General features: G+C 41.7%; 1 protein-coding gene across 6 annotated transcripts in view; it reads left to right on the top strand.

Annotated features, from left to right (window-relative positions):
• Armc12 (armadillo repeat containing 12) overlaps positions 1 to 14,111 on the top strand; it is a 24,664-nt gene extending 10,553 nt beyond the window's left edge. For all 6 annotated transcript variants that reach the window (XM_026383680.2, XM_077801598.1, XM_077801597.1 and 3 more), the window contains 3 exons: positions 11,764 to 11,937; positions 12,068 to 12,139; positions 13,253 to 14,111. In XM_026383680.2, coding sequence (XP_026239465.2) covers positions 11,764 to 11,937; positions 12,068 to 12,139; positions 13,253 to 13,585 — 579 coding nt within the window. In that variant the 3' untranslated portion in view covers positions 13,586 to 14,111. The remainder of the gene's footprint in view (positions 1 to 11,763; positions 11,938 to 12,067; positions 12,140 to 13,252) is intronic.

The raw sequence follows: 14,111 nt of genomic DNA, 5'->3' as shown, positions 1-14,111 counted from the left end.
GTGACTAAGCTGATTTGTTCTTTATGGTGACCAGCCCCATCCTGAAGGACTCATGGTGGTAGAAGCCAAGGCGATGAACTCTAATCCTTCCCATCTTTTTTTTTTTTAATATATAAGTATATACTTATTTTAATTTTTTTTGCATTACAATTCTTAATAGACATATACCACAATTTTTCATATCTCTGTACACAAAGTATGTTGACACCCAATTCGTGTCTTCATACATGTACTTTGGATAATGATGTCCATCACATTCTACCACCCTTGCTAATCCTCTGCCCCCTCCCTTTCCCTGCCACCCCTCTTCCCTATCTGGAATTAATCTATTCCTCCCATGCTTCCCCTCCCTACCCCACTATGAGTCAACCTCCTTTCAACCTCCTTATATAAGATAAAACATTCAGCATTTGTTTTTTTTTTTTTTTTTTTTTTTTTTGCGACTGGCTAACTTCACTTCTCCAATGCCATCCATTTACCTGCAAATGCCATGATTTTTTTTTTATTGCTGAGTAAAATTCCATTGTGTATATATGCCACATTTTTTAATCCATTCATCCACTGAAGGGCATCTAGGTTGGCTCCACAGTTTAGCTATTGTGACTTGTGCTGCTATAAACATTGATGTGGCTGGGTCCCTGCAATATGCTGTTTTTAAGTCCTTTGGGTTGAGTCTTAGGAGAGGAATAGCTGGGTCAAACGGTGGTTCCATTCCCAGATATCCAAGGAATCTCCATACTGTTTTCCATATTGGCTGTACTAATTTGCAGTCCTACCAGCAATGTATGAATGTGCCTTTTTCCCCACATCCTTGCCAACACTTGTTGTTCAATCTTTCCCATCTTAAAAAGCAAAACCAGAGCTGAGATTGTGGCTTAGTGGTAGAGCACTCACCTAGCATGTGTGAGGCATTGGGTTCCATCCTCAGCAGCACATAAAAATAAATTTTAAAAAATTTGTGTCCATCTACAACTAAAAAAAACAATTAAAATAAAGTAAAATAAAAAACTCTCCTTTCATCTTCAAATCTCCCTCTAGCAAAAGGTCTCTTCCCCCTCCTCTCAAATTAAAAATTAATTAAATTGAATATTTAAAACTTAAAAAGATTTATGGGATTCATGATTGCTTTTTCTGTTTCTATCAGGAATGTCATTGGGATTTTGATTGGGATTGCATTGAATCTGTATAGTGCTTTTGGTAGTATGGCCATTTGGACAATATTAATTCTGTCTATCCAAGAACAAGGTAGATTTTGCCATCTTCTAAGTTTTTCTTTAGTTTCTTTTTTTAGCATGCTGTAGTTTTCATTGTAGAGGTCTTTCACCTCTTTGGTTAAGTTTAATTTTTTCTCTTTTTTTTTTTTTTTTTTTGATGGTGCTGGGGATTGAACCCAAGACCTTGTGCATGCAAGACAAGCACTCTACCAACTGAGCTGTGTCCCCAGCCCTTCATTAAGTTTATTCCCAAGTATTTTATTTTTTTGAGGCTATTGTAAATGGGGTGGTTTTCCTAGTTTCTCTTTCAGAGGATTTTTCACTGATGTACAGAAATGTCTTTGATTTATGGATGTTGATTTTATATCCAGCTACTTTGCTGAATTCATTTATTAGTTCTAAGAGATTTCTGGTGGAATGTTTTGTGTCTTCTAGGTATAAAATCATATCATCTGCAAATAGTGATAATTTGAGTTCTTCTTTTCCTATCCATATCCTTTTAATTTCTTTCATCTGTCTGATTTTTCTGGCTAGAATTTTAAGAACTGCGTTAAATAGAAGTGGTACAAGAGGGTATCCTTGTCTTGTTCCAGTTTTTAAAGGGAATGCTTTCAATTTTTCTCCATTTAGAATGATGTTGACCTGGGGCTTTTACAATGTTGAGGTATATTCCTGGTAATCCCTAGTTTTCATCTAGAAAATTAAGAGACCCAGAATAGCTAAAGCAATCCTTAGCCAGAAGAGTGAAGTTGGTGGCATTACTATTCCAGACTTTAAACTATACTACAGAGCAATAGTAACAAAAACAACATGGTATGGGCACCAAAATAGCCCTGTAGACCAATGGTACAGAATAGAGGATACAGAGACTAACCTACATAACTACAGTTATCTTATATTAGACAAAGGCTCCAAAAATGTACATTGGAGAAAAAATAGCCTCTTCAACAAATGGTGCTGGGAAAACTAGAAATCTACCTGTAACAAAATGAAATTAAACCCCTATCTCTCACCATGGACAAAACTCAACTCAAAGTGGATCAAGGACCTAGGAATTAAACCAGAGACCTTGTACCTAATGGAAGAAAAAGTAGGCCCAAATCATGTGGGTTTAGGCCCCAACTTCCTTAATATGACTCCTAAAGCATAAGAATTAAAACCAAGAATCAATAAATGGGATGGATTCAAACTAAAAAGCTTCTTAGCAAAAGAAACAATCAGTGAGGTGAATAGGGAGCCTACAGAATGGGAGCAAATTTTAACCCCTCACTCATCAGATAGAGCACTAATCTCTAGGATATTTAAAGCACTCAAAAACCTTAACACCAAAAAATGGGCCAATCAATAAATGGGCCAAGGAACTGAACAGACACTGTTCAGAAATCTCAGAAGAGGATATACAAATGTTGAAAAAAATGCTCAACATCTCTAGCAATTAGAGAAATGAAAATCAAAACTACTGTAAGATTTCATCTCACTCCAGTCAGAATGGCAGCTTTCAAGAATACAAACAACAATAAGTGTTGGTGAGGATGTGGGGAAAAAGGCACAGTCATACATTGCTGGTGGAACTGCAAATTGGTGCAGCCAATATGAAAAGAAGTATGGAGATTTCTTGGAAAACTGAGAATGGAACCACTATTTGACCCAGCTATCCCACTCCTCGGTTTATACCCAAAGGACTTAAAAACAGCCATATCAATGTTTTATAGCAGCACAATTTACAATAGTGAAATTGTGGAACCAACCTAGATGTCCTTCAGTAGATGGATAAAGAAAATGTAGTATATATACACAGTGGAATATTACTCAGCAATAAAAGAGAATAAAATCATGGCATTTGCAGGTAAATGGATGGAGTTGAAGAATATCATGCTAAGTGAAGTTAGCCAATCCCAAAAAACCAAAGGCCGGGTGTTTTCTTTGATATGAGGATGCTGATCCATAATGGGGATGTTGGGGAGCATGGGAGGAATGGAGGAACTTAAGATAGGGCAAAAGGAATGAAGGGGAAGGGAGAGGGACAGGGGGTAGGAATGATGGTGGAATGAGTTAGACATCATTACCCTAAGTACACATATGAAGACACAAATGGTGTGAAAATACTTTGTGTACAATCAGTGACTCGAAAAATTGTGCTCTATATGTGTAATATGAAATAAATTGCATTATGCCATCATGTATTATAATTTAGAATAAATATATAATTTAATTTAAATAAAAGGGGGAAAAAGATTTATGGGTAAGGTAGAACGAATGATAATATCATCAGGAGTGGTGGCACATGCCTATAATCCCAATAGCTTGGGAGTCTGAGACAGGAGGATTGCAAGTTCAAGGCCAGCCTCAGTAATTTAGCAAACCCTAAGCAACCCAGGGGCTGGGGTTGTGGCTCAGTGGTAGAGCGCTCGCCTAGCATGCCTGAGGCCCTGGGTTCAATCCTCAGCAGCACATAAATGTAAAATAAAGATATTGTGTCCACCTAAAACTAAAAAATAAACATTAAAAAAAAAAAACCCAGACCTAGGCCAAGAATTAAAACATGACCACCACGGCGCTCTCCCCCCTCCCTGCCCCCACCTGCCTGGCTGAGCCCCCGTGGCCTTGCCCTGCATTTTATCAATTTCAGGATTTTCTTCATAGTTTGATCACACATGCACATGGCCCTGCATATCTGCCTACAAGGCAAGGCAGAGAAATTGGTAAAGCACAGCTTGGGATGTTGTTGCGCTTTATGTTTGTGGAAATATATGGTGTGTATTCTTCTGTTTTGCCCCCAATGAACACTGAAAGATTTAAACTCATTGAGCAGCCTCATTTCCCTCTTTAAGTAGTGGGAAACTGTTTCCTCTTTTTTTTTTTTTTTTTTTTTTTTTTTTAGTGCTGGGGATTGGACTCAGTCAAGCCCTCTACCACAGAGCCATAGCCCTGTCCTTTGTTTCCCTTTTCTCTGCTGTGTAGTATTCTGTTTTGTGAATACCCTACTATTTACCCATTGGTAGGCATTGGTTCCCAGGTGTTTGCACCCATGCTTGTCATGAGCCTGCTGGTTCCCTTCCCTTGCGTCCCTGGGGGCATTTCCCTAAGTGTGTATGCAGGAGTGGAAGGGCTTGGATAGAAGGTGTGCCCAACCTTTCCAGAAGGGTTGTATGAATGTACACCTCCACCAGCCCCACCCAAGCATCCCGGTTGTGTTATAATTTCATCAACATTTGATGATTTCTCACTTGTCAATTGTGTGCATCAAACATTTTTTGGGGAAAAATTAGGTCTCCACTTTCTGGCTGCCCCTCCTTCATCCCCCAGTCTCTTTGTTTCCTAAAGTGGTGATTCTCAAGCACATTAGAATCCTCTGGAAACCTGGTGAAAAGCAGATGTTTTGGGGCCCCATACCTAGAGCACAGTTCCGCAGAAGAGCTGTGCTTCTCTCAAGCCCTGGGAAGTGCCTGGGGCAGGTGAGGACCTGTCCCTCCTTCCCTGGCATCTGGGATCTGAAGACCTGACTCCTCTCCTCTCTGCAGGTGACAATAGTTATTCCCTGGTCTCATTTTCCATCTAGATGTGTTCTCCTGGGGCCCTGCAGCCTGGGGGCTCCCTGAGTGCTTCCTCGTGGCCAGCTGCTACTGGACATGCCCACTTAGATGTCCCCAAGGCCCTCTAATCCAACACATCCAATGTCCCCCATCCTCTCAGTCAGACCACCCTCTACATACAGATGGGTTGTATCCAGTCAGCCCCGCCCTCCCTTTGGTCTTCCTCCAAGCTCTCAGCACAAAGTGCACCATTGGTGATGGGCTCCACATCCTTGTCCCCACCCCAGCCATTTACACCATAGACTCACTCCATGCTTTCCCACTCCCTGGCCCTTGCACCTGCTGGTCCCTCTTTCTGAACGCTTCCCCCAGACTTTCTAACTCCTACCTGTCCTTCAGGTCTCAGCGGAGAGTGACGGTGGGGCAAGGGAAGAGCAGGGTGCAAAGGGAATTCTTGCTTCCGTTTCAGGGTTCTCATTCCCTCTCCAAGGCTCAGCCTCAGTGCCTGGGGCTACTGTCTTTGGTACTCCCTCTCCATCCAAGCTTCTTGCTTCTCAGAACCCAAGATCTCTCCTCCTCCTCCTCTTCCTCCTCCTCCTCCTCCTCCTCCTCCTCCTCCTCCTCCTCCTCCTCCTTCTTCATTCAACAAATGTCTACGGAGCCCTTACTTTGTGCCAAGCCACTGCTGCAGGCGCTGGAGATAAAGCAGTGAACAGAACAGGAAAGGTCCCTGTCCTTATATTCCAACAGGCACATCAAATACAGAGTGCTTCTTGTGATAAGTGCCCAGGAGGAAAATTAAAAGGTGGGGCAGGGGATAAGGAAGGATGGGGGTGGTGTTGCAATTTGGAGGGAGGAAATCTTTCAGGGTCAGTGGGGTAAAGAATCCATGAGACCAAAAACACCATCCATAAGAGAAAAAATTGGCAAGTCAAGACTTCATTAAAACAAAAAACATTGGTTCTGTGAAAGACCTATTTTTTTTAACATTTATTTTTTAGCTGGACACAATAGTTTTATTTCATTTATTTTTATGTGGTGCTGAGGATCGAACCCAGGTCCTCGAACGTGCTAGGCGAGCGCTCTACCGCCAAGCCACAATCCCAGCCCCATGAGAGACCTATTAAATAGATGAAAAGACAAATGGCAGACTGGGAGAAAATATTGGCAAACCACATAGCCCACAAAGGACTCATCTCAAAACTCAATCTTTAAAAAAGGACAAGAATCCAGCTAGAAAATGTGCAGAAGATTTGAAGACAGACGTCATTGAAGGGCTTTATGATTTGCAAATAAGCACATGGAAAGATGTTTTAGTCCGCTTTTTTTGTTTCTGTGACCTAAATACCCAACAAGAACAGCTTAGAGGAGGAGAAGTTTGTTTGAGGCTCACAGTTTCAGAGGTCTCAGTCCATAGATGGTGACTCCATTGTTCGGGGCCCAAGGGGAGGCAGTAGGTCGTGGGGGAAGAGTGTGGAGGATGAAAGCAGCTTGGGACAGAGCAATCAGGAAGCAGGGACAGAGAGAGTGCCACCAACCAGGGGCAAAATATAAACCCCAGGGCCTGGGGTTGTGGCTCAGTGGTAGAGCACTTGCCTTGCGTGAGACACTGGTTTCGATTCTCAGCACCACTTATAAACAAATAAATAAATAAAGGTCCATCAGTAACTAAAATATATAATAAAAACCCCAAAGGCACACACCCAGTGACCCACCTCCTCCGGCCTAACCCCACCTGCCCACAGTTACCACTCTGTTCAGCCACATCAGGGGTTAAGGCTCTCACAGGCAAATCATTTCACCTCTGAAGTTTCTGACATTGTCTAACACAGGAGCTTTTGGTGGACAGACACCTCAGATCTAAACCATAATACTAGCCCATGGGAAATGCAAATTAAGACCATGGTGAGGGCTGGGGCTGGGGCTCAGTGGCAGAGGGCTTGCCTCGCATGTGTGAGGCCCTGGGTTCAATCCTCAGCACCACATAAAAATAAATAAAATAAAGGCATTGTGTCCACCCACAACTAAAAAAAAAATATTTTTTAAAAAAGACAGTGGTGAGATGTTAATATATTAGAAGATCTAAAATCAAGATTAGTGACAATTCCAAATGATGATAAAAACATAAAGAAACTGGATTTCTCGTATACTGCTGATAGGAATGTAAAGTGAAATATGTACCAGGTGTGGTGACACATGCCTGTAATTCTAGTGACTCAGGAAGCTGAGGCAGGAGGATCTCAAGTTTGAAGCCAGCCTCAGCAACTCAGTAAGACCCTGTCTCAAAAAATAAAAAGGACTGGGGCTGTAGCTTGGGGATAAAGCATCTCTGGGATCAGTCTCAGCATTAAAAAAGAAAACTAGGGCTGGAGATATGGCTCGGTTGGTAGAGTGCTTGCCTCACATGCACAAGGCCCTGGGTTCAATCCCCAGCGCATGCACACACACACACACAAAAGTGCATTTTTCCAACCACTGGTTACATTATTCCTGGGCTTATATCTTAGAGGAATGAAAGCTTTTTTTTTTTTTTTTTTAAAGAGTGAGAGAGAGAGAGAATTTTTTGATATTTATTTTTTTTTAGTTTTCGGTGGACACACATCTTTGTTTGTATGTGGTGCTACCGCTTGAGCCACATCCCCAGCCCCGGAATGAAAGCTTATATCTGCAGAAAAGCCTACATACGTGCAGTTATTCATGGCAGCTTTATTTGGGTTTTTTCTTTTTTTAATTCATATATGACAGCAGAATACATTATAATTCTTATTACACACATAGAGCACAATTTTTCATATCTCTGGTTGTATACAAAGTATATTCACAGGAATTCATGTCTTCATACATGTACTTTGGATAATAATGACCACCATATTCCACCATCATTTATAACCCCATGCCCCCTCCCTTCCTCTCCAACCCCTCTGCCCTATCTAGAGTTCGTCTGTTCCTCCCATGCTCTCCCTCCCTACCTCACTATGATTCAGCCTCTTTATATTAAGAAAACATTTGACCTTTGGTTTTTCAGAATTGGTTAACTTCACTTGGCATTATCTTCTCTAACTCCATCCATTTACCTGCAGATGCCATGATTTTATTCTCTTTTATTGCTGAGTAATATTCCATTGTGTATGTATGCCACACTTTTTTTATCCATTCATCTATTATAAGGGCATCTAGGTTGGTTCCACAGTTTAGCTATTGTGAATTCTGCTGCTATAAACATTGAAGTGGGTGTGTCCCTATAGTATGCTGTTTTTAATTCCTTTGAGTATAGACCAAGGAGAGGAATAGCTAGGTCAAATGGTGGTTTCATTCCCAATTTTCCAAGAAATCTCCATATTTCTTTCCATATTGACTGCATCAATTTTCAGTCCTACCCACAGTATATGAATGTATGAGTGTACCTTTCCCCGACATCCTCGTCAACACTTATTGTTGTTTGTATGCATAATAGCTGCCATTCTGACTGGAGTGAGATGAAATCTTACAGTAGTTTTGATTTGCATTTCTCTAGTTGCTAGTGATGATGAACATTTTTTCATATATTTGTTGATTGATTTTGTATAATCTTCTGAGAAGTGTCTGTTCAGGTCCTTGGCCCATTTATTGATTGGGTTATTTGGGTTTTTTTTCGTGCTTAGCTTTTTGAGTTCTTTATATACCCTAGAGATTAGTGCTCTATCTGATGTGTGAGGGGTAAAGATTAACTCTCAAGATGTAGGCTCTTTATTCACCTCACAGATTGTTTCTTTTGCTGAAAGGAAACTTTTTAGTTTGAGTTCATGCCATTTATTGATTCTTGATTTTAATTCTTGTGCCAGAGGAGTCTTATTAAGGAAGTTGGGGCCTAATCCCACATGATGGAGATTAGGGTCTACTTTTTCTTCTATTAGATGCAGGGTCTCTGATTTTTTTCCTAAGTCCTTGATCCATTTTGAGTTTTTTGTTTGTTTGTTTGTTTTTGTGCATGGTGAGAGATAGGGGTTTAATTTCATTTTGTTTCATATGGATTCCCCATTTTCCCGGCACCATTTGTTGAAGATGCTGTCTTTTTTCTCCAATGCATGTTTTTGGCACCTTTGTCTGATATAAGATAATTGTAATTTTGTGGGTTAGTCTCTGTGTCCTCTGATCTGTACCATTGGTCTACCAGTCTGTTTTGGTGACAATACCATGCTGTTTTGCATTAAATCTGTATAGTGCTTCCGGAAGTATGATCATTTTGATAGTATTAATTCTGCCTATCCAAGAGCAAGGTAGATATTTCCATTTTCTAAGGTCTTCTTTGACTTCTTTCTTTAGGGTTCTGTAATTTTCATTATATAGATCTTTCACCTCTTTCATTAAGTTAATTCTCAAGTATTTTTTTTGAGACTATTTTAAATGGGGTAGTTTTCCTCATTTTCCTTTCTGAGGATTTGTCACTGATGTACAGAAATGCCTTTGATTTATGGGTGTTGATTTTATATTCTGCTACTTTGCTGAATTCATTTACTAGTTCTAGAAGTTTTCTGGTGGAACTTTTAGGGTCTTCTAGGTATAGAATCATACTGTCAGCAAATAGTGCTAATTTAAGTTCATCTTTTCCTATACATATCCCTTTAATTTCTTTCATCTGTCTAATTGCTCTGGCCAGTGTTTCAATAATCATGTTAAATAGGAGTGGTAAAAGAGGCCATCCCTGTCTTATTCCAGTTTTTAGAGGAATGCTTTCAATTTTTTCTTCATTTAGACTGATGTTGCCTGAGGCTTAATATAGATAGCCTTTATGATGTTGAGATATGTTCCTGGTATCCCTAGTTTTTCTAGTTGTTTTGAACATAAAGTCATGCTGTATTTTGTCAGATGCTTTTTCTGCATCTACTGAGATGATCATATGATTTTTATCTTTAAGTTTTTATCTTTAAGTTTATTGATGTGATGATTATTGATTTCCGTATGTTGAACCAAGCTTGCATCCCTGGGATGAATCCCACTTGATCATGGTGCACAATCTTTTTGATATGTTTTTGTATTCTATTTGCCAGAATATTATTGAGAATCTTTGCATCTATGTTCATTAGAGATATTGGTCTGAAGTTTTCTTTTTTTTTTTTTTTTTTTTTGATGTGTCTTTGCCTGGTTTTGGAATCAGAGTGATACTGGCCTCATAGGATGAGTTTGGAAGTGCATAGCAGGTTTATTTGTAATAGCCCCAATCTAAAAGCAGATAAATGTGTTGAGTAGTTGAATGGCTAAACAAACCGATTTATCCATACCATGGAATACTACTCAGTAAATGTAAAGGAATGAACTACTGCTACACAGAAATTGGGTAGATCTCAGGGCATTATACTGATTGAAACAGGGTCCATTTCAAAAGGTCACATACAGTAAGATTCCATTTATACAATCTCAAAATAGTTGTAGAGATGGAAAACAGATTAGTGTTTGCCAGGGGTTTGGAATGGGAAAGTGGGTGACAGTGGGCCCCATGAGGCCAGCATGGTGGTGACAGGATGGTTCTGACGGGATAATCTGTGGGCCACAGGTGGATATCACACAGATGTGTTCATGTGATAAAATGACACAGAGCTAAGCAGGCACATTAGACCAATACCAATTTCCTAGTTCTATGGGGCACTAGCATTGTGTGAGATAGAACCGTCGAGAGACCTGGTGAGGAGCACAGGAGTCCTCTCGTTATTTTGAAATAGTTCTTAATTATAAATAACTTGGAATTATTTAAGAATAAGAAATGTATTACATATGATTATGTGATGGAGAAAAATGAAGACGGAGGGTGAGGGAAGGCGGGATGGGGGTGGTCAGTTCATCTCCTTGAGAAGGTGACATTTAAGCAGAGTCTTGAAGGAGGGAGGAGCATGAGTTCTGAGTGGCTAGGAGGAAGCTTTCTAAGCAGAGGGAAGAGTGTCTGCAAATACCCTCAGAAAGGTGTGTAGCTGGCACATCCGAGGAATAGCCAAGAGGTCATTATGGTGGGAACTGCGGGAGCCAAGGAGAAAAAGGAAGGTGAAGTCAAAGAAATAATGGGGAGAGAAGAGCAGATCGCATGGGACTGCATGTCTCCGTGAGGGCTTTAGCTTTTGCCCTGAATGAATGGGGGCTCTTTTTTTTTTTTTTTTTTTTTTTGGTACCAGGGATTAAATCTAGGAGTGCTTAGCCACTGAGCCACACCCCCAGCCCTTTTTTACATTTTATTTAGAGACAGGGTCTCACTGAGTTGCTTAGGGCCTCACTAAGTTGCTGAGGGATCCTCCTGCCTCAGCCTCCCAAACCACTGGGATTATAGGCATGCACCAGAGTGTCCAGTGAAATGGGGACTCTTGAGGAGCGAAGAGACGTCTGTAACATGCCTGCTGCTCTGAAAACAGATGCAGGGGTGCAGGGATGGAAGTAGGGAGAGGAGAAGCTATTGCAGAAATCCAGGTGACAGAGGATGGTGGCTTGGGGGGGTGGTAGAAATGGGGGTGGTAAGTGGTTTGGTTTTTGACAGATTCTGAAAGTAGATTCCCCAGGATTTTCTGAAGGATTGGAAAAGGGGTGTGAGAGAGAAAGAAGTCAAGGGTTGATCTGCTGGAAAACGCAGCCAGGTGTTGACTCAGAGAGGTCTGCTAGTCATCCAGGGAGAAAAGGGAAATTGGCAGCTGGGTGTGTGTCTGGACCTCAGGTGAAAGGTCTGAGCTGCAGGTGTGACCTTGACCTTGGAAGTCACCGGCTGCACTGAATACTGAGCCTGGATGATTTCACTGAGCGCGGGACAGAGCTAGAAGAGAGGAGATGGAGCAGAAGAACTAGGAACGAAGAGTGAAATAAAGCCAGATGAAAAGAGAGTTCCAAGGGGGCGAGAGTGTTCAACTAAGTCAACTGAAGTTTGGGGGTGAAATGGGAGAGAGAATCGACTGTTTGGTTTGGCGCAGGGGTCCTGGTTGGGAGCAGTGATAAATGAAGTCGAGCTGGGGTGGCGGTGGGAGGCACCAGGTATAAGCAGATCCATTTCTTCCCTCCCATTTCAGGAACACTCCATCAAAGTGCTAGAACTGGTCTCTACCATCTGGGACTCGGAGCTTCACATTTCTGGCCTCAGACTCCTCAACAACCTTCCGCTGCCTGACTATGTGCATCCCCAGCTGCGGCGGGTGATGCCTGCCCTGATGGAAATCCTGCAGTCAGACTGCAACATGGCACAGGTGCCTGCGGATCATGACTGAGGCCCTGCCCTCTTGACCAGCACCTAGAGGGAAGAGCAGAGCTTTAGGTCTTCCCTCCCGAGGCCCAGACTCATCCCCCTTCTTGTGCTTTACTCTTTTCTTTATTCAGGTACAAGCCCTGCGACTGATGAGCTACCTGGCACAGAAGAATGACCTTCTCTATGACATTCTCAACTGCCAGGTGACAAAAGCAACTGAAGAGGGAGGGGCTGATGGATGCCAGCTCAGGTAGAAGGGAGGGAACAATTACACTCTCCAGACAAACAGCCCTGATGAATTGTCTTGTCCCTCTTCCTGCCTCTGCACCAGAGGCACTAAAAACTTGCTCCTTTTGTGTTCCCCCAATAGAATGAGAATCCATCCTATTGAGAAGGGTGTTCTCCTTTGAGGGGTTTTCTTTTCGTTTTTTTTTCCTTTTCTCTTTTTGGAACTGAGGATCAAACCCAGGGCTTTGCAAATGCGAGACAAATGCTTTGTCACTGAGCTACATCCCAGCCCCTTTGAGGGGTTTTCTAAACTCTGTGAGGAACACAGAAAACAAAAATTAATGTAGATATCTTAATATCTACATTAATTATTTATGGAAAAAAGCATCATTAAGGATAGAAAGGGGTTACTACATAATAATCAGTGGTTCCGTTCACCAGAAGGATGAAGTAATTCTAAACTTGTATGCACCTAATAACATAATCTCAAAATATATATGGCAAAACTAGATGGAATTCTAAGGAGAAGTTAATAAGTCTACCATCACAGTGAGAGATTTGGAAGATTTTAACAACTCTATCAGTAATCAGTAGATAAAAAACTAAATCAAGAGGCTGAGATTGTGGCTCAGAGAGAGAGCACTCGCCTAGCATGCATGAGGCACTGGGTTTGATCCTCATCCCCACATAAAAATAAAATAAAGATTTTAAAAAAACTAAAGCAAGTAAAGATATACTTATGTGAATAACACAAATAAGTTTAAGCCATTAGACACACCTAGAACTCTACAGTTATGAACTCTACACTCCTCTCAAGCATACAAAAATATTTAGGAAAATTAACCACATACTAAGCCTTAAAATTTTTCTGAACAAATTTCCTAGAATCCATATTATCATCATATCATTCATGTTTTATGACCACAATATAGTTAAATTAGAAGATGATAATTAAAGAAAAACTAAAAAATTCTTTTACAGTTGAGTCTAGGTATATTGGAGAGTTGAGATGATAGGAGGATGGAAGAATAAGAATTTTAGAATTTGCCTGAGATTTCACTCATCCTCTCTCCATTCCCATGTCACAGGTGCACTCCGACTTCCTGAACCTGTTCCAGTCCACACAGCCAGGAAATCTGCTGTTTGAGGTACTGGTGTTCGCTGAGCGGCTGAGTGAGGGCCGGAATGCATCCCACTACCGAGCTGTGAAATGGCATTACAATGAACAGTCCCTGCATGAAGCCCTCTTTGGGGATGAGTCACGACTGGCAGACCGGCTGCTTTCCCTGGTCATCCACCCTGAGGAAGAGGTTCAGATCCAGGCCTGCAAGGTCATAGTCAGCCTGCAGTGTCCCCAGGACGTGGCAGCCCGGCCCTCCTCCTTTCATCCCAGTCATTCCTTCTCTAAAAGTGGGGAATAAAATTAAGGAGAATCAATAAATGAGTATGGGAGAGAAGCTTGGGGGCTTCTTGGAGCTTGATTTTCTGTCTGTGGACTTCCGGGGCTGGGTGGAGATTTCACTCAGTGTGACCTCTGCTCCAGAGGATGGTACGACCTGGGCATATCTCTCCAAACACAGCTCCGCCATGTTTAGGAGACTGACTCTTGCTGCTTTTCAAATCTGAATATGGAACCAAGTACTTTCAGGAAGTTGGGAGAAGGTGGGTGCTATGATTTGGGTTCATATGTTGGAGTTGGATCCAGAGTGATGGTATTGGGAGATGGTGTGGACCTTAAGGACATGGGATCTTATGGGAGGTTCTCAGGTCATTGAAGGTATGCCCTCAGAGGGGTTGGAGGACCCCAGTCTCTGTCTTCTTGTTTGGCAACGTGATACTTCCTTACACATGTGCTTCCGCCATGATGTGACCCCCATCTGTTGTTAGATCCTCCTCAGAGGCTGAATCAGGGGGACCTGACTTGATTTTGGACTTTGAATCTCTAAA

The sequence above is a fragment of the Urocitellus parryii genome, chromosome 8, assembly GCF_045843805.1.
Source record: "Urocitellus parryii isolate mUroPar1 chromosome 8, mUroPar1.hap1, whole genome shotgun sequence".
NCBI lineage: Eukaryota > Metazoa > Chordata > Mammalia > Rodentia > Sciuridae > Urocitellus > Urocitellus parryii.
Note: the sequence above shows the minus strand (reverse complement) of the source record. Positions and strands in the feature narration are given on the sequence as shown.